Source organism: Etheostoma cragini, chromosome 10 (genome assembly GCF_013103735.1).
Source record: "Etheostoma cragini isolate CJK2018 chromosome 10, CSU_Ecrag_1.0, whole genome shotgun sequence".
Taxonomy (NCBI): domain Eukaryota; kingdom Metazoa; phylum Chordata; class Actinopteri; order Perciformes; family Percidae; genus Etheostoma; species Etheostoma cragini.
This window is the reverse complement of record NC_048416.1, coordinates 27,072,140-27,093,265: the sequence shown is the minus strand read 5'-3', so window position 1 is coordinate 27,093,265 and position 21,126 is coordinate 27,072,140. Positions and strand designations below refer to the sequence as shown.

The following is a 21,126-nucleotide window of genomic DNA, read 5'->3' as shown; positions in this document are numbered from 1 at the left end:
GCCAATGTGTGCAGGGTGTGAGGGCTGGACTCTGCAAGAAAGAATCAACCAGGTCACGCATCCAAGACCAATGTTCTGAAACGGCACACACAGTGCCAAAAGAACCCATGCCCAGCTCGTCAAATACTGACGCTTCATCCTGGCTCTCAATGTAGGACGCACCGGTCGGAGCAGCTGCTCCACCGCGGCGCTGTACAAAGATGTAGTTAGAAGAGCAACAATGGTAGAATGAAAGTAACAGAGAAAGCAAGAAAGACTGGGAGACTGGGAGACCGGGGTTTGTTTCCTGTTCTTGTCACACGTGTCACTTAAATCAACATACATCTTTCAACCACACCCACAATCTTTTCCTAACCCTAAGGGGGATTACCCTGCATCTTGAAAAATGACACCCAAAGGTTCTCGTCACAGAGAGGTAAAAAGTGATGCCAAAGGAGTCTTGATCAAGTGCGTCGGAAATGACTCCAAAGGGTCCTGACTATGTCAGTATTTGAGGAGTTGGAAGTAAGAATGTGTTAAACGTAAAAGGCCAAGCAGACAAAGCTTGTTGCCAAAGGAGAGCCTATCCAGGGTTGGCTTTCTCCCGCTGGCGAGCACTTTAACGGTTGTTTAGCAAGGAAAGAGGGGTCAACTTTTTAATTTTTTATTATAAATTGTAACGGAACTATGTTATTCTGCCTTTGGCTTTCTCTTCATACTTAAACCTGTGCCTGAGCTGTAGAGATTATGTGGATGTGCTGACAGTTTATTAAGGATTTTGTGTGTGTATGTGTGTGTGGGGGGGGGAGTGATATTAGTGAGCTTTTGTACCCTCAAACTGTGAGACAGTAGGTCATGTGTGAGTCAGGAGCTTTTTTTTCACACACTGGGCTTCTTTTAATGATTACGTTGAAAGAAAAGTGCTGAACCCTTCACTTATTTGTGCCAGATATTTTAAATATTTAGATTTTAAAAAATAGACGTTTTCCCTGGCAGGGATGACCAGGGCATTCAATGACACTCTTGCATTGTCACAGGAGCTGTCAAGGCTGGGTCACACACAATCTAGTCAACTTTCTCTGCAGAGTTCAGTGGAAGGATGCTGACGCCGGGGTTACATGATGAGTTTAGAAACTACATTTTGACAATGTAAAGCTGTGTTTAGTCAATGGGATTTCCTCACTTAGGTATCAAAGAGCAAAGCTACATTTAGATTGTTTATGGGAGCTCAAAAGCTCACATGCTTAAAAGTTTTAGTCCAAGTTAAATGTTTTAATTATCAATTATGCAACAAAATGCTGATTAAGTAACTGCCTGGTTTGTAGCTTTAGAAGAGAAATCCTACAAATGACAGAAGTGAAGCAATGTGTGTGTGTGTGTGTGTGTGTGTTTGTGTGTGTGTGAGTGTGTGTGTGTGTGTGTGTGTTTATGTGTGTGTGTGTATTTGCGAGTAGTCTTTGGGATTAATATAGCTGAACGCGTATTTTTGCAGTTTTCTCCTATTTACATGATGGATTTCCGGTGTGTGTTCTACATATATGCATGTTTGTATGTGTGGTTTTTACATTACATTTTTTGTGCACACTTGTAGTGAAGGTATGTGTGTGTTTACTTAGCGTGTGTGAGTGTGTGTGTGTGTGTCTCTGTGTGTGTGTGTGTGTGTTTGGCTGCTGTTTGGCATGCAGTGACCCTGAAGGAGCTATTGGAGGCTTTCTTACAGCTAAACACATAGCAGCACACAAGAAGCCCCGTGGTGAGGAGCAGAGAGTAACAACGGTGCTTTTCAAGTGTTGCGATAATCACTCTGCCCAAGAAGCAGTGCTTTGGCTTCTGAAGCTGCCGTCGGACAAACAACACAGACTCAGCCTTGCCAGCCTTGTGGTACATTAAAAGTTATAGTAAAATACCCTTTACCCATCAAGTGGTTGTTATTGTAATTACATTTTTAATTTAATTTTAATTTATACCCTTTGGCCTTAGCAACAGACGTTTTTTTCATTAAAATGTATGTACATATATAAACATAGTAAAGAGGTGTCACCATTTTCAGCCCTTCTGAGTTTGCAGGTATGATAGAAACATGTTGGCGTTATGTAGTTACTTATTGAGAGTAGTTGGAGACAGTTACCTTCAGCATCTGTGGTAAGCTAGGCTATTGGTGGGTGCGTCGGACAGAGTTACAACATGCACGGAGATGAGAAGGGTATGTATGGACTTATCTAACTCGGGGGGATACGGTGAATAAGCTAAAGTCCCAATGAGTCGGCGTGTTCCTTTAAGGCAGAGCTACATGCATCACTGCATAGTCTCGCTTTGCCAGAAACTCCACATGCAGCGAAGCAGAGGAAGGTCTGCTGAGTCCACACAGCATTCTGGGAGACAAGAAAAACGTGCTCTGGTTTATTGGCATTACTTTAAACCAATCCTAATCATCATGGCCGGTGCTAATCGTCATGGGCGGCGCACAGAGCCAATGGAAAAGAGTCTTGCGAGAGAAAACTCTGAGGGAAGGAAACGGAAATCGGCAAATGCATGCAATCTGAGAGAATTTCCTGCAGCACCGGAGTAATCCCATACGTTACTTATAGTAAACAGTTTCATTGTTGTTTAGTACGAGCTTGGCTCCTTCTCCAGAGCAGGTGGCAGGTATATACAAGAAAGAAATGTGTAGTATGCAGCTATAGAGAGCTGTCGTCAGTCTGTAACTACATTAATCCGGTCAGGAAGGATTTTCATTTCCTAATTGAATTGGTGTGGGTTGCTGCCTTGCTAACTTCACCATCTCTGTCTCTCTTTTGTCTTGGTTCCTCCGGTAGTCTCCTTCTTTCCTTTTAAAGACACACACACACACACACACACACACACATCTGTCAACTCTGCCTAGACAAAGAGTGCCAAGATGTTTATGGCAATTGCCATAAACAATACAGTTGCATCTGGCTCACATCTGTAAACACAGACAATATAAATTCACCATTAACAATCCGTATGTGGTTCACAGCTGCTACATGTGTCTGTCCAGACCCATAAGTCAAGTTAATGTCCAAACATACATCTGTTTTTCCAATGCAATACTATCATATGTAAATAATGTACACTCACACATTAAAAAAAAAATCTTAAGATAATTATGTCCATTCAGAAAGATTTTTTAGAACATTATTTGGTGATATTTTCAGGAGTTCTAAAACATGATCTGGTCTCTGAATGGGAGACGGCTCATTTTCATTGGAAAGATTTTGACCTTAAAAGTAGCATGGCTTTGTTAAATTTCAGAATTTTGTTCTTTAGTATTTTCAGATTCACAAAGCCAAATTTAAGACTTTCTAAAGTCGAAAGTTCAAACATTCTCTCGTTAAAAGGTCATTTGAATGAGCAGCATTCAAAACGAAGGGTTTTAAAAATCTTGAGTTGTGAGACATCCATCAAAAACTGATTTTGAGATGCACGGAAAGCAGACACCTTATGAAGTTGAAAATGGAGCATTTAAATACCAAGTGTTTAAATGGCCAGATATTCCACTGTCTTTGTAGCCTGGTTGACACCAGACCCTTCTCAGTTGGACCTGAGAGCAGGTCTGGGCAAGCTTCATTCACAGCCCGTTTCCAACAGACGCCGCTCAAATGCCTCTGGGGGCAATTGGATAGTCCTTCAACCAATCAGACGCTGCTGCGCTTTGGTGGCTGTCATGTTGAATGTATACAAACAGCTGATTGCCGTCATCCTGTAAAGCCCGCCTCAACGGTGGAGATTGGTGCCTCGATTTGGAAAAATTGGAAATGGGCTTGAATGGGCTCTTGGCCAGGCGGACTTGCGGAGCCTATCTCAAATTTGCCCTAAGTTCGTCAGGGTTTTCCCAGGCTACTGACTTTGCTACTTTCAAGAGATTCTAAGGTTCAATTTCTCCCCATATGCCTGATGGTGCAGAGCTCTGACACATTTTACAGATCCTGTAAGGTGCTCAAAGATTCTCAACTTTGTAACCGTGATCAGCGTTCTGTATTTCCTGTAAATTGGCAGCTTGTTTTCTCACATTATCGAGATACTATTTTTGGAAACACAAAGAGGAGTTTCTCCTGGCAACAGGTACATCATCTACAGCAACAGCGTCAGTGTTTTCAAAGGTCACCTGCGACGTGTTTGAAAGTTAGAAAAAAGTGTAAAGTTCTCATCACGGCATCTTGGTGCCAATATTGGTGCGTGTTGCTACGGGTAACACAGCAGCCTCTCTGTGATTGGAATGTAAAGTATATGTATGAAAAAGTTACTTAGTGAATGCTCCTGGGCTGCATGATGCGAACTGGAAAGAAAAGAAAGATAATCTGTTTTTGAACTCTTTCTTCTTTCATTCTCAAGCACAAACACACATACTCTTTCACAAACTGACATAGAAACCCAACACACACAAACACACACACACACAAACATATTCTGTCTCTCTGAGGTTTCATTTATGATTATCGCTAGGTCTGCTTATTTTCTTATGTCTGAGCATCATTGCATAATTTGAAAATATTTCCCCTCGTCTCATGGGATTCTACACTGCAGAAGTGTAATTTTCCCTTGCCTTCCAGGTAGAAACTTTCCATTCTTCCTCCCTCTTCGCTGTCACAGAGTCTCACGCAGAGAGCTAGAGTTGGGGAAATATGCAGAGAGAGAAAAAAAAGGAGATGTGGATTGTGAGGGTATTTGTCTAAAATCTGCCAGTAAAGATTATAGTTTAAAAATTCATCATGGCGCTATGACAAAATAGGTCAGTGCCATACAAATCGACTTGTATGAACCATATAACCCTGCCTTGTCCCTTAGGGTACTTTCCTCTTTCTCACCAAAAGTGGCCACTAAATACCATGTTTACTTATGGCAACCTGGCTGGTAGCTGTGAGCATAGTTGGAAACAGATGGACTGACCGACCAACAGACCGACTTACTTTACGGTCCTCATCAAGCCTCAACACCAACAGGTCAACATGTCAGTGATCAGATTAAATGCTCCCATTAAGCTGCTGGTGTCATTCAAACAGATGGGACAATACTTGTGACAGCACATGTTCATGAAGGTTAGACAGATGCTGGACATGTCAGTATTTCAATGGTCATCTGTACGTTAACAATATTATAAAAAAATAAGTTTTGAAGCTCCTTTTTGGGAAACCAACCCGGTAACCGCACATGCTGCACTCTTTTTAATCAACATGTTTTGGCAGCCTGTTTTTCCAAATTGGTAAAGGCATGGTTGGTATATTCTCAACATGGCTGAGTCTTTATCCATTATATGACCACAGTCAACCAGAAAAACAACCACATTTCTTTTCATAAGACCTGATTAATAAAAACAACAGCCCGTCCTCACCCAGAATACCACCGTCTGGGTAGCTTATGCATGCTCAATGTATCATTGTGCGTAATATGTTATAATTCAGGATGTTCTCATTTGTACTTATAGGTATGAAGAGCAATGCACTGCAATTGTATTATCTATACTGTATGTGTTCCACATATTTAGGGAAGAGGTCAGGGTGGATGGGTTGGTCATAAAACACGTGAGTCTATGTCCACAATGTTCCACTTTCGGAATTGTTGAGGTGCTCCCAACAATTCTGCATACTCGGGTCTATTTCTGAAGACAATGGTTACCTGGTCCTCAGATCTCTGCAGGGTAAATCCAGACAGCTAGCTGGACTATCTGTCCAATCGGAGTTTTTCGGTTGCACGATCAAAACAACCTTTGAGCGTACACATGTTCCGACAAAAACAAATGTTTTGATTAGCGCTGCCAAAGAAAACTGTAATTGTTTTAAAGAAATGCCAATTAACCAAAGCACATTCCTAATTTCTCCTTTTCTTACTCAAACATTAGGTATAATTTCCTATAAATGAGGTTTATTGACCATAAATTCCCAAAATAACTGTAAGACTCAAATTTATTAGTCAGTGTTACGTAGTGTTGAAAACGTCAAAATAGTAACAACATTAAAAAAAAAAGTGTTGAAAAAAAAGGACAAAAAAACGTTTAAAGAAAAACATTGATAAAAAGTATCAACAAAAGTGTTGATTTTCAATTTTGACGGGAAGATAACACAAGGGTTAAGGGTACCTTGACATGCCTTTGTTTCAACAAAGGCATGTTTCAAGGAGTTAGTGGACCCTGGCATTGGAAAATCAGAGTCAAATATGAATAAAAAACTGTTTAGCAGAAGCCTGATTTCTCACACGTAGTCCACTTCTCAATACACACAACTTCCATACAGGTATGAGACAGTGTGCACTTGCAGTCACACACACACACACACACACACACACACACACACACACACACACACACACACACACACACACACACACACACACACACACACACACACACACACACACACACACACACACACAGCAGTGGTATCTCCTCATTCCAGTCATGTAAGCAATTAGTTGAGGAATGGTGTGTTGCAGGCATCAGTCATCCAAAAATAATCAAACCTCTGATCCAGTAAGAGCCAGCAGCTCACAGATCTCATTCTCTTTACCTCGAAGCTTAGTCTACTCCACATGTGTATTTTTGGTGCAGGATCCTCTTGAGGAAAATTCTTGCTCAATAAGGATTCTGCTTAGATACTCCTGTTCTGATCAGTGTGTGTGACCACATGCTGTATTGTACTCTGCACACACACACACACACACACACAAACACACACACACACACACACACACACACATTCATTTGCGCTTTGATGACTTCCCCACAGGCCCGCCTGCTACTTCACCCTCATGCCTCAGTGCGTGGGTCCTGGCTAAATCCTGTTTTAATGTTCTGAGACAAACAGAGCAGGAGGTTCAGTGTTTTCAGCCTCAATGCTGCTCAGCCCAACGCAGCAGGTCAGCTCAGTACGCCTACAGCCATCTGAGAGCACACTCAACGAGAAATGGTCACTGTAGCTTCCAGAAAACGGGCCTTAGGCCATTAGCACAGGCAGAAATCACAGTGAGTGGGCACAGAGCCCATCCAAGACCAATCAAACAAGGGTCTGAAACACTTATGTTATTGTTAATAGGCCGGTACAAAAACACTTCACATTATGAGAGGTATGTTACAGGCAACATTAGTATTTATTATATGTTGAATGTACAGATCAACATTTGTTTTTCCAGGATTCTGGGTGGTCGTTGGGATCTGTTATTAACTGCTGTGAACCTGCTTTCCTTCTCTAAGGAGCAAGCTACACATTTCGTTCAAATAGAAAGTGGAAAGCTGAAGAGAAAACAAGTCTGCCAGAGATAAAGTGTTCCACAAGAGAACAGCCTAGAGTGCCACCAGTCCTCATATATGTGTTTGCTCTGTGCCAATCATGTTGATTGTGTAGCTTCCTGTTATCAGTAAAAGGTCCATTTCCCATTAAACTGTTTTTCTCACAGGTCTATCACCCTTTCTGCACTCATAAAAGCTCAGTGGAGGACCCAAGCCTGATTGAGCCCGACGGGCACACAAGCTTAAAACCCCTTATCAAGGAGAAAGAAAAGGAAGGAAAATGCACGAGATAACAGGCTGAATCAAAGTGTCCATCTCAAAATCTCTGCCCTCTTGTGCAGTGGCCTCTTTTGAACCCGGAGAGGCCCCACTCGGGTTATGACGGACACCCTCCGTCCCGCCCCCTCTCTGAAACTGAGCTTGAAATTGCAGATGTTATCGCTTCGACAGAAAAGGGACGGATGTTGTTGTTTACAGAGAGCGGCTCAGCGGGGGAGAAGCCGGCGGTCTTGGATCAAGGGGAGTGGGTCGGGAAGATGGGGAAGACTGTGACGTTTGACATGCTGGTTAGCAGCTGAACTGAGGCTTGCTCAGTAGTCAGGCTGAGAGGAACTGTCCGTATTAGAACTGCGCCAAATACTCACCTGGCCAAAACATGGCAGGGCAAAACATGTCACATTGATGAGGTACTTTTAAAGTACTTATCCAAGTACAGTTGACCACATTTAAAATAATTTGAATAGGTAAGTTTTAAATAATAAAGTATGTTCAGACATACAGTAACGTCGTGTAAATTAAAGCCCACACATTTTTAGTTCAACTTTTTCCAAGTTTGCAGTTGGGCATTTAAAGCTGAACTAGAGGTTCATAAAGACAGTTTTATGGGAGTGCATAGACGTGTCATTGTCTAAATGTCGTCTAAATTAGCTATTGAGGTAACTAACTAGACTAAGACAGAGCAACAGATACATCCCAACGGAGCCATGTTTCTGTGCACGTGTAATTGAAATCCAATAGTCACTCTCCATTTAGCTCGCATTTGGTTTCTACAAACTCCAGTGAGAAGAAGTATCTGATGTTTGACTTGCTACACCAGCATTGGGTTGACATGGTTCCGTTGTTGTGCCGCCTGCTATTTGTCACTAAAAGCAAACTATTTGACATTACATACATACATACTTACATTAGATACACTTCTAGATTAAGACCACATTGGTGCATTTGCTTGTATATCTTATAGGCAAATATGGAATGTTTTGTATGTTTGAATCTCCTTTTTATATTGTATGTGTAATATGGACCTGTGTCTGCAATAAAGCTTTATGTAATAATTACATGTAGGCATTTGTTCAATATTTACTGAGTAAGAATTATTGATCCATACTTTAAAGAGGTATGTAGAAAGTCACACATTTCAGCTTTAGCTGAGGTAGAGATCATCTTTTTTTCACCCCCTATTTTCAGCCGCTGTGGGGTTGTGATGCCTTGTAGTTTTTGCTTGAATAATCTTTGTGCAACGTTTTGAGAAAAGGTGTACAAAGTGTTATCGTCCGCTTCACACTTCAGAACTGGCTTCTCATTAACCACCCGTCGCCTCCATACCTGTGACCATATATGCAATGTTCATGGTGCTCCATCACTGTGGAAACAACAAGATCTGTGCAGCCAGATTCCTTCAGCATTTCACCTCTTTGGCTTTTTTTTCTGTTTGCCTGGTGCAGATTGGGTTTCTTGGCCCCGCTTAAAGAATCTCTCAGCTCTCCCTAAGGCTTTCTGACATGTCTTCAGACCTGCTTTATTGAGCATGAGAGGAAGAATACCAGCCTGCAAGATGTAATCCCATGAAAGGACAACTTTCTGATTCTTTCAGTAGACCTGGTGTCAGCAATGCTGCTTTGGCTCACCGGCTGAAAACTGGAAGTTAATCGTTTGGAGTCTGGAAGCTCAATCTACATGCTTCATTTTTTCTTGGAACTTCTGCCTGAGATTTACTTTTACTTTATTTTACTCAGGAAAGGATGTGTGCAAAGAGACGTCATGACTTTGAAGACACAGTACAAGTTAAGAATTGTCTGTGTTGTACAACTGTATATTTAGCAGAAATTGTCCGTAGAACGTGATCCACAACTTTAGCCACGCACCAAGGTTGGTTTTGGAGAGATTACAGAAGTCCATGTTGTCACTTAATTTGACGTTTAACGTTTTTACAAAATTTTTGGCAGGTTATTTTTTAACGTTTTAGAAGTTTACCATGGAGGATCAGCGGAGAAAAATATAAAATAACTGTGAGCAAAATAGGAAAAATATTTTATATATATTCTTACCTTAATTATAATTTGTCTCCTCCTAGTCGTACTACAGTACTTACTATTAAAACACAAGTTTGGAGACACTACCTTATTTAGTGATTAAACTAATAGAAATGTTTGTGTCGGTGTTGTAGTTTATAGACGGTCCCAGACGGGCCAGTCTTGTTGGAGGATTGCTCATTTTGATAAAAAATTAGTTTGTAGCTCATTGTTAACCTTACTACTATATCAAAGCTGCATCATTTGTGGTTTAATATAATTTTGCTACTAAATATGTGAATATCTATCTTAGTTTGCTGACGTTTATAAAACCTTGCGCAAATGATCTGTTTTTTAAATGAAGCTACAAACCTATTTTTGTTCTTTTTTAATCACAGGGCAAAGGCCGCGAATGAGCCGCCAGTACCTTTTCACGAATTTGACGGATTTATTTCTTAGAGTGTAGCTATGCAGCTATTTCCTCACAGGTTGAATGATTGCATACATGAAATCTTCTTGTAATAAATGGTTTCAGCCTTTCCTTTTTCTCTTTTTGCCCTCTCTCCTTTGCGCTTCCCAACCACACTGTGAAGGAAAATCTAACTCAGTCTTACTGTAATTGAGGTGATGACACTCACCTGCTCTCTTACAGTGAAGCCTCATGAGGCTTTTGCTTACCTGTTCACATTTTTTTTTAATCTTCAAGTTGCAAACAAACCTTCCTTTAAGGTTACAGGAGTGCCAAAATGTAGTTTTTTCAAAAAGTCATTCTGCTCAAGGCAACATGCATATTTTCCTTTTTTGGTTGCTGAGCTACAAGCAAACTTTCCTTGTGGGAGTTAGGTTATAAATGTTTGCATAAAATAATCTTCTTCCTTTTATTCTCAATGCTGTGGAATCTCTTTTCTATTTAAATTGTGCTCTATTGTGTTTATTTTTATCGTCCTTCATCTGCTCTACCTCGGCTGCTAGTCTGACCTTTTCAGTAGAGAAGTCCCTTCACCTTTCCGATGGACCTGATTTCGTTAAGAAAAATATATATAGTGAACAGCGAGAGACACATCATTGTTTGATCTTGTGTGAATTGAGCCATGAATTACAAAGACGAAGTTTGTCAAAGAAAAAGAGAATTTTGCAAGGGGAGAAACTCCCTGTTTGTTGTAAGTAAGCAAAAACATTAACATGACCCGTCGCTCCTGTAAGGGATGTTAACGGTATGAAACGAAGGCATCTAGCCTAACCCGATGTCAGTTATGCGACTTTTTAGTCTGTGTAATTACGTATTGTCTAAGTCTTGTACTGTAGTCTACGAGTTTTACTTTCTTGACTTGGAAAATTATCTTATAAAACAGATATCATGACTTAGTCTCACATTGCCAGACCTTCCTCCACAGCGCGGCTCAAGAAGGTCTGGCTAGTCCACACAGCATTCCGAGATGGGAGAAAAAGGTGTTCTGGCCACTCAAAAATATCCTTGAGAAGGAGCTTGTTTTGGTTGATTGTGATGATGTTTAAAGGTTGTTTTAAACTCTGATTGGACAGGTGGTCTAGCTAGCTGTCTGGATTTTCCCTGCAGAGATCTGAGGAGCAGTTAACCATAGTCCTCAGAAATCACAAACACAAAGAAAGCAGAAGGTAACGGACATCTGGCCAGAAATGAGAGACATTCAGTGGAATTTCCGGCGGCCCCTAAACAATCTCGTGAATATAACGTAGTTGACATAGTCTATTCAGGACTCAATTCAAAGGGGATCAAGTCATTACTTTTCATTACACTTTACATACATATTAGTCCTGAAATAAGGTCCCATGGTGGTCCACCGAAAAGGGGAGGGGCTTTACTTCTCTGCCCTGATGCCTTCCCCTCCTTCACCTCCTTTCATCAGCATCCCAGTGGCTTGTGAGCTCTTGTTTCTAAGTGAGGTATTGTTGCCTCGTTTGCCATGAGACTGAAACAGGCCGCTTGTTGTCTTGGTGACCAGGGCAGAAACAGACAGCTGACACGGAGCAGAGGGAAAAAAAGAAAATATGAAAGAAGAGAAAATGGCTTCCTGATTGTGATGATCAACTCTTACGCTACAGAGCCAAAGACTCTCAGTGAAGAAGTGAAGAGGGAGAGAGAGATGCTGAGTGTGGGATGAGAGGGTGAGAGACGAGAGTGGTCATCAAGAGAGAGTGTGAGTGTGTGGGGGATGTTGGCTGCCCAGATAAGTGGAATGTTAAATCTCTTGTGGAGAAAGGGTTTAAAGTGCTCATATTTTCCTTTTTTCCTTTTTTTCCTTTCCTTTATTTTGTCATATATCTTTTTTGTGCACGTATATATTCTGGTACATCCTCCAAATACAATCATGAACCTTAAAATGAGCATAATATGAGCACAATATATAGACCCATTTTCACCAAATAAATACTCAAATAAAATTCAGGAATGTGTGTGGTAGCAAAGATTATACTTTGAGAATCTGCTACTTTGCAGGCTAGTATAACCAGAAATATGGAAATCACTAAACCTGATGTTTTTTTTGGTAAATGTCATTTTTTTCACAACAGATGATAACACATTATTCGTAATTAGTAATGAAATGGTTTCATAAACCTTAAGTAGTAAAACAGGAGGCAGAAAAAACAGTGTGTTCCCTAAATGCTCTAGATGCTCTAGTGATGTGATGAAGATATCATCACATCACATATTCAAGATTCTAGAGATGTATTGCCATGTACACAGCTACAGGACAGTACATGCTCTCAGTGCCTGCTTTAAATGTGACTTTACAATGGGTGGATACAGTCCTCTATCACTGTAGTGATCATTTTACTTTATTTTAATATTCTCACTACATGTGGATACCCAAATATTGAGTTTTGCACACGTCACCCTGGAAAAGTGGGGTGTATGTTGTTGCTAGAACTGCCTTCTCTTTTCTGGTTTGAGGCTTTCCACCAGATGTTGGAACTTGGCTGCAGGGATTTGTTCCCATTCAGACACAAGAGCATTCGTGAGATGAAGGTCTGATGTTCGGCGAGAAGGTCTGGCTCGCAGTCGCTGTTCCAGCGTCAGATGGGGTTGAGCTCAGGGCTCGGGGCAGGCCAGTCAAGTTCTTTCACAGAGAACTGAGGAAACCATTTCTTTAAGGATATGGGTTTATAGTCCAAACCAGAAAAAAATAGCCGGATCAAAACTATATATATATATATATATAGAGGGATTCACATCTTTTAAGTATATTAAGTGAATCGCCTATCTATGATGTATTCAAAGTTCTTGAGTGGATTGAATACCAAATAAATCAAGGTATTTCATCACATAGTCTCGCTTTGCCAGACCATCCACACGCTGCGGAGTGGAGAAGGGGAGAAAATGGGAGAAAAACATGCTTTGGTTTATTGGCATTTCCTTAAACCAATCACAATCATCATGTGCGTCGCTAAAACTCTGCACGAAGCTGCTGTAAAATAGTTGCGTGAGAGAAAAATCTGATTGGATGTATAGTCAAGCTAGCTGTCTCAATTTACCCTGCAGAGATCTGAGGAGAGGTCAACCATACCTCAGTTAAAATTCCAATACCACAAAAGTGGAAGTAACCGGACATCGGCGAAAAATATATGCATCCGGCAGAATTTGCCTGCGTCACCGGAGCAATCGCGCTTCAAGGATATAGACTAGTCTTCACATGCAAAGCAGTCCCTCATCGATTTACATCAGCGGCCAAGTGATCAAATACAACCAGAGATATTAAAGTGTATAACTTGATATTATTGTAAGGTGTCTGAGGCTTTCAAAGTTTGGCCTGAGCACTGCTCCATCTTCTGAACAGCTCAGTCGACGCTCCGTTGATAGTTCATTTTTTAAAATGTAGGACAAGGACAAAATTATTCATATTAACACAACTTGATGGGGAAAACAAGGGATTTGATCGTCTAACGTCCCAACACGTAGAAAACACACTCCTTCTCTTCCTCCTCTCTCTTAGTCTGCTTCACTTCCACTCTGTAATATCCGTGACACAGGTAAGCCAACAACAGCCTGGCGGCCATTAAGTAAACACTTGTGTGTATGTGTGTGTGTGTGTGTGTGTGTGTGTGTGTGTGTGTGTGTGTGTGTCAAAAGTGCCAGGTGATAAATGTTTTAGCTAACTGAACAGTCTTTTCTAATGACTACAGGTGCCCTTTAAGAAGGTCCCCAAACCAGCTGCTGCTCCTGTAGTGAATATGATATGGATTTGTTTTAACAGAAACAGGGAATAGATAGAAAAGATGCTAGTGCTCAGAAAAGGGTAAATCAAAGTAAAACATTACATAATGATAATGCTGGAAAATCAGCCTAATTTGTGCTGTGGGCAGGGAATAGGCAACTGTAAACAATAACTGCCAAAATAAAAATGTGGTGTATATTTCTTTATGTCTCTGTGTAAAAGAATGGAGAAAAGAAAGCCAGCCAGGTGGACATTCATGACTGTCATAACCAATCATTAATGAGTCACATTAATGTGTTGGAGAGAAGGAAGGAACTTTCTCAAATTGTATCAAAGTAGCAGAAACAAAAGCAAAGAGGCCTTACAGGTGTGACATGCAATCTCAGTTACTTACTTTACCCGATTCCAAGTTATAAAATACATATTTCCGTGTCATCTGGACTCAAATCTTCTCTTTCTTTCCCCAGTCCTCCACAAGAACATCAGACGTCAGGGTCAATATCTTGCTAAAGTGCGCTTTAGAAATATGGATGTTCGCCACATTGTTGCCCAAAATATGTAGAAATGTTTAGTCTGCTTGTAATCCGGGCCTTCTGTCTCTCGTTCCACTGGCCTAATTAAACAAACCTCCATCCTGTCTCCTGCTCTGCCAGTTGGCCTGTTGGCTCAGCTGTACACAAACAAAACCACAAATAAACACAGAAAGGATGCGGCCACGTGTCCCGCTCCAAATTTTTTTTTTATTATGAAAAATACTCCAAATGAACACACACCAGTTTGCCTTTTCCTTATGTTATTATCCATGTTTCAGCATGTTACATCAGTGATTCCTGCAGCTTTTACTTTGTTCTTTACTTGCTTTTATGTCGAGACTTTGTGCTTTTAATGAGGCTTTAGAAGTTTTCTGTGGTTTCCTCTTCTCATTTAAATTAGAACTTCAATCTGGTTTACTTTAGATTGTATTTCAGTTATATTGTAATTGATATCAAGTCATATACATGTAAAGACTTATTTTCTTACTGCTGTTGTTAATTTTGCCTTGACCCTCAGTATTGCAACAGCTCATGCTAACAACAGTTCAGGGTTGGTTCATTGTTTAATTTGACAGTACAGGAATTGCAAAGGAAAAGGAAACAGACATTGGCAAAAATATTTTTGGCAGAAAAAAGCATTTAACCTTTCAGTTTATCTGAAAATCCTCAAAATCACATAGCGGCAATAAGCAGATTGCAGCCCCCCCATTCTAGAAACACCATTTGGTGTGCTGTCACATCGCTTCACAGATGGCAGCATCATTTATATCATCATTTGAAGCCATTTTAGTGTTGTGAAGCATGAAGCATTTAAAGATTCATGTAAAAAGCAGAAAAGTGGTACAATGACCGTAACTGCTTACAGTACATGGTGCACTTGATTTGATGTTTAATTAGCTTGAACTCAATAGGTGTCATATAGAGGGGGGATGGGGGGGGGGGGTGACAACCCCCTCAATATTCAAAACTGGCCAGTGCAACACCCCCCCCCCCAAAAAAAACTATTATAATTTCCTTTACATAAATAAAGACATTTGCACCATAGCTTGATTCACCAAAAGCAAGGAATTAAACGCTCAAAATTTCAATTTTGCTTAAAAGTGGCGATCTTAACCCGCCCCACCCCCACCCACCGATGTTGAACCCAAAGCTCCTGCAAGACATGTAACACTAAAAACATGTGTTACTGGGATTTAATAAATGTAAGATCAATACAAAAATGGAATTGACTTTCCCCAGCTGTCCTTTCAAACATGGCTCCACAACATCTTTGTTTCCAAAGAGCAAGCAGCGATGCCGTCCCACTCGCAGAACCACACTGTGACCAGCTGAGGGTTTAACGCTGCAATGTGGCAGCAATTTTGGGTTCTGCTCTGGCGAGGATCCGTAGCCTGTTTCCTTTCGAAAAGCCCTTAATGTTCGAGGCTGTCTGGAAGGTAAATTTCCCGGCCAGTTTGGCAGCAGGAAGTGTCTTTGGTCAGGGTGTTTGTGTAAACAGGTTGTAATAGTTTTAGCCCGCGGTAAGGCCTCTGTGGTCACATACATACATACATACATGTGTACATATTCACAGATATGTCTACACAAAATCTACATAATCATTCACTGAACCTACCCACATACACACATGCATCCATGAATACCTGCATGTCTACCATAGAGAGTCATTCTTCTCATCCAATTGCAGTGAAGACTGTATAAAAATGAGACCTATTACGCCTTCCAAATGAGTTTCTGTTGACTTTAACAAATGTGCTTCTAGCTCTTCAAATAGCCGGGTTGGCTGTTATTGCGCGCTAATGTCACATTGAAATGGGTTTGTGCAAGACTGTTTGCCTGAACTAATTACAGTTACTTATATGTTGGACATGTAATTAGGCTCTGCGTCATATTTGTCCTTTGTGCTTTCTGCTAAATGCTTCTTTTGTCAGATTAGAATTTCTTGCTTGAGCAAATTTGTGTACCATACAGCATAAAAATGATTTCTTTGTATCATTGTGTTTTGCTAAATGTAACACTGGCCTAATTCATAGCAGAGAAAAATGTGTTTGTCTCTTCAGTCAACTGTGATTGACGTATTTAACTGTATATTATCACTGTCCTGTGAAAGCCATGCAACTCTAGCCATGTACTGTATTCATCTTTGTGACAAATCATTTTGGACATAATCCTAAGAAATACATCCTATTTTCAATGGATTATTTATCTGAAGAATTAGATTTTTGTCCACCTATAAAAAGAAAACAACTTAACCCTTTCCCCATTTTCTTTAGATACAAAGCTCTTATTAGACAGTGACAATATGTATTTGTCAATTTGGAATTGCTTACCTCGTAAATTAGCGTAACATACTGACTTACCTCCTGATATTGCACTTATTTGGCTGCATATGTTTTCTAAGCTGCTTATCTTGTTCAAATTCGTGGTGGTGTAGTAGAGAGGGGGATTTTGAAGGTACTAAGACCCCTTCCCTTTTTTTATTTTGTTATGTTGCAGCCTTGTCACTCTATAATCAATACCCCATAATGACAAAGTGAAAACAGGATTTTAGAAATGTTTGCAAGTGTATTGAAAAGAAAGAATTTTGAAGAATTTTAAAAACAATTGTAAAACTTTGAATAGAGCAAGAAAGAATATATTAAATAAACATTAAAAGTGTTTTCAGTTTTCACCCGGGAGGACGACACAAGGGCTAGACCAGGTCTGACACTGACGGCAATGTTGGAATATAAGCTTATTCTACTGTCAGAGTTCAGTCTGGGTAACAGTGGTAAATGTCGGCTCCAGCTCATGTGGTTTGGAAAACCTTGGCTTTTTGAGAATTAAGTGCTACTTTTCTTCTTTGCAGTACCCCACAACACCCTTTCAGACTGTAACAGCAGCTTCTTGCCACCTCTATTTATTTTGACGGAAGCCAGGTGGTGGCTTTAAAATTGCAGAGGACATGACAACAAAGTTCAGATTTTCAATTTATTTCTACTGCAGTTTGACCATCTCAAACTTTTCTGGGCTTGTTACTGTGTTTTTGTTCTTTGGTGAGACCCTATACAGCTACTGTGATGCTTGTGGTCTACGTAAAGGCCTAGATATTTGTTTGAAACACATGAGAGCTTTATGTTTTGATACAGTGACTGGTTCTCTGTGCGAAATCAAGTATTGATAAGATTGGCCCCCATTTTACACAATAAAGAAAATAACTAGGTAGCCTAAAGGTTAAACAAGCAAGCTTGTGACCGGGAGGTTTCCGGCTCAATCCCCAGATTGACAGGGTAAAATCTGGGTGGGGCAGAGCAGCTGGTGCACCACGGAGTTGCCCTGGAGCAAGACCCTTAACCCTAAACGCCCCACTGGAGCTGATCAGTGGCCAGCAGGTCAGACTGTGGTTTTACTGGGCAGCTTCCAGGTTTGAAAGTGGAACTGTGTGAACGTGACAGGTCGTCGTTGCAAATGAGAATTTGTTCTCAATCAACTTACCTGGATAAATAAAGGTTAAAGTAAAAATACAGATTCAGCAGGAAATGGGATTCAAATCAATAATATTTGTTATCCGGAGGGCTGCACAGGCTAACAATTATTTTCATTACAGTTTTTGTCCTCTGTTTTCTTTCTCAGATATTCTGTCCTTCAGAACGGGAACCACACGGAGCAGAAGAAAAAGTTTCTGCACACCGCCACAGAGTCCCACGAGTCCTGCTTGTGACCAACAACTTCTCAGTCGCATCTCCCATGACCTCGGCTCTAACACCGTCACCACAGAGACGCTGGAAACACACCGCAGCCTTCACAGATTCAACACAGATGCCACAAACTCAGCAGATCTTTAAAAAAAAATTAAATAAATAAAACAGAGCCCCAATGGGACTTTAAGGATCTACGTGACGAATGTGACAATGCAATGGTTGCATCTGTTTTTTTTTTCAGTGGCAGGGACCTAGTGGACTGGAACAAACCCAGTTCTCAGTCTTTCTGATGCTGTTCTCTGTCATGCTGGTTCTCCCATCCGCTGGCCCCAGAGACTGAGCTGTCCCAGTCAAACTGAATCAGAGCCAGATTGCGACGGTGATCCAATCAACAGGCGTGCTGGTAGCTAGCTGTGAAGTCCAGCTTGTCATGTGGAGAACCGGCAGCTTCGGTGGAATGTGTAGGAGAATTTCACAGCACGAGATCTGATGACTGACTGGGAGTCGTGGAAGTGAAATCATGTTGCCAAAGCTATTTGATATTGCATAAATAGGACATATTTGTGATTATTATAAGATGCTCCCTGTTGTTTTCTAGTACAAAATCAGAAAGATTGGAGGTAGATTTTAGAAAGTTGTTCCTAGTTAAATGAGCATAATAAGCTGATAAACAAAGCTCTCGAAATAAGTGTTTTTCTTTAATAAAAGAGGCAGAGTTTAGAACAACAATTCCTTTGCTGAACATCACATGTTTGAGCCTTGATTCAAAACTAAAGACCCTTTGAGTATCCCAGGTCAAAGTTTTTCAGCTTTTCTAAATCCTCACTAAGCTAAAAGGAAAATGCGGTTGCAAGGTTGCGTTAAATCCCTGACCTGAACTGTCAAAGTGCATTATTATTGAGGCTGCTAGCTCACACTCCGTGTTCATCACTCCGTAAGGCCCCGTCTGAATTATTGTTTTTTTCTCGCAATAAGAAGTTTAATGACCACGACACATAAAAGCTGCACATGAATGATTTGGGAGTTGTGATGATGTTTGAGCAATACGTGCATTGTTACGATGTGTGTGTGTGTTTGTGTGTGATTGCATTTGCAGTTTCCTGCAGTCTGTGCGTGTATGTATGCGTGTTTCCATGCTGATGATGTATGTTTTCATACAAGCGGGCTTCTGAGTGTGTATGTACATGTCCACATGTGTGATGTAAAGTTCTGCTCCATCTCGACACGCCATGAGTCCATGTTGAAGAATGTACCAGAAATGTTTCTATGTGTTCATATTCTTGGAAATGGAGAGCACAAAAGCCAACTGTTTTTCCTGTATGCATAATGAACCTGCCCCTTTAATTTCCGTCTTGTATGTTCATCCAAAAGGCTAGTCCCAGGGTGAATCTAACCATATGATTAGTCACCAGTTAGCTCAATGGTTTTTAAAGCCCCTAACGTCTCCTTCCAGGGTGCGCTGCGACTGGTGACTTCAAGGCACCCAACCCTAACCTTAAAACACTAATAAACCACCACCAGTTACTCTCCACACAGTTAATAAGGCTGCTGCCGCTTGAATACATGAAAAACAGAATATTGTAGGAGTATTGTAGGAATGGAGAAAGGGTAGTGCATGAGGGGAGGCTGCATAGTGGCAACCTCTGTGTGCTAAGCCTTATCACTATTTTTGTATTAATTATGGATCAATGTCTCTGTATAATGTGAAGGGCTCACTCCCAGTGACGAACCCATAGAGAACTAGAAAGGCACTCTGAGAGTGCAGAAACCTCCACCAAGGCCAAATGCCCTATTTCCCCCATTGTTGAATAAAATGAAAAATATTTTTTATCTGCTCCATGATTCAGCACTGCTCCAAAATGTAATGTGTTCTTTCTTGACCCATGCTACAAGCTTCCACTAAGTTTCATGAAGATTGGGCCAGTAATTCTAGGGGAAGGTAATTAGCTGAAACGTTTTGTAGCCCGTTTAGCTCCTTATTTTGTTTTTACAGTACATTTACTATTTGGTTGAGTGGCCTCAGTGCTTAGAATCAGTCTAATTAATCTAATAAACCAAAAGTAAAGCTCCTGCCTAGCAGCTAACAGATAGATGCATCTTGATCCTGATCATTTCTGAGGAGTTGGTGGAGACCAAACCAGATCTAAAGGCCCTGACCCACCCAAGACTGTGGCGTCGCCTCACTTTGCCTCACAACACCTTTGTCATGGCAAAAAGTTTGCACTTGAACACACCGCAAAGACCGGGCTGTCCTCCATTCTCTTTGCAAAGTCTCCCTGCGGTGGGGAGCGGAGGGACTGTGCGGCTGTTGGCTAACGTTAGTTAGCTAACGTCAGCTCGCTACTTCCACCCACCCAACATGCCTTTATGCTGCTCAGAAAATCAGCTGGAAAAAATTGTCACTCAGGCGATAGCAATGTGCATTATGTGTAATGTGTATTACTAATTTATTGGCCGGCCGGCTAGTTAGCTTCATTCGTCTAGTACCAAGCACGGTTCAGAGAGAGGTCTAGCATTTTCAGTCTTAATATTAAATTTCACGGCATAGGATATTAGTTTATCAAGGTTATAAAAAACACATTTTGTGTGGTGTCGGTATATGTCAATCTTTCAAAAGACATTTTAATGTTAAAAGAAATACACCTGAACTTTAGTTATGTAGCTTTTTGTACATACTACGTTTGCCATCTAGTGGACAATGTGCAAATATAGATATTCCAATCTTTCAAACCTATGTGTTTTCTAGAAGAAACATTCAAACATAATTTTGGAAATGAGAAGAGCCTTCTGTTTGCGCTTTCACAGTCATTGGTTTGCTTTCCTCGCTACCGTTTTTCAAGCTGAACAACAAATCTGATGGATTGGCTATTTAGCCAGCGTTGAATCGGCCAAAAAATGTAGACAAAAGCCGACTCGTGGCCATGGTGCGGGGCACACTGCAACAACTAGGTCACTCAGCGATGGTACTACTTGGACCGACAGCCAATGGTCTCCATGGTGTGTCAGGGCCTTAAAAAGAGGGTCAATATTAGACTTACAATGATCCAATATGACTTCAATGTGCAAACTTGCTAATTCATTAGCCATACCAAACTTTAAAAACGTAATGACATGTCAGGACTGTGCCTGTGCTTCACAGCATTAGTTTTTTGTGGTCAAAAACCATCAATGCAGCTTAAAATATTACTTCATCAAAAGCATAGTTCAAAG

General features: G+C 40.8%; 1 protein-coding gene and 1 long non-coding RNA gene across 3 annotated transcripts in view; one reads left to right on the top strand and one right to left on the bottom strand.

Annotated features, from left to right (window-relative positions):
- LOC117951638 overlaps positions 1–5,996 on the bottom strand; it is an 8,012-nt gene extending 2,016 nt beyond the window's left edge. The window contains exons 1-2 of the long non-coding RNA XR_004658222.1: positions 5,983–5,996; positions 3,687–3,843 (exon numbers count right to left, since the gene is read on the bottom strand). This is a non-coding gene — a long non-coding RNA (uncharacterized LOC117951638). The remainder of the gene's footprint in view (positions 1–3,686; positions 3,844–5,982) is intronic.
- The window catches only part of htr4 (5-hydroxytryptamine receptor 4), a 159,372-nt gene extending 140,112 nt beyond the window's left edge, over positions 1–19,260 (top strand). For both annotated transcript variants that reach the window (XM_034883417.1, XM_034883416.1), the window contains one exon: positions 17,849–19,260. Coding sequence is in view for 1 of the 2 variants with exons in the window: in XM_034883416.1 (XP_034739307.1) it covers positions 17,849–17,936 (88 nt within the window). In the remaining variant the exon portion in view is untranslated. The remainder of the gene's footprint in view (positions 1–17,848) is intronic.
- Positions 19,261–21,126: the final 1,866 nt, after the last annotated feature.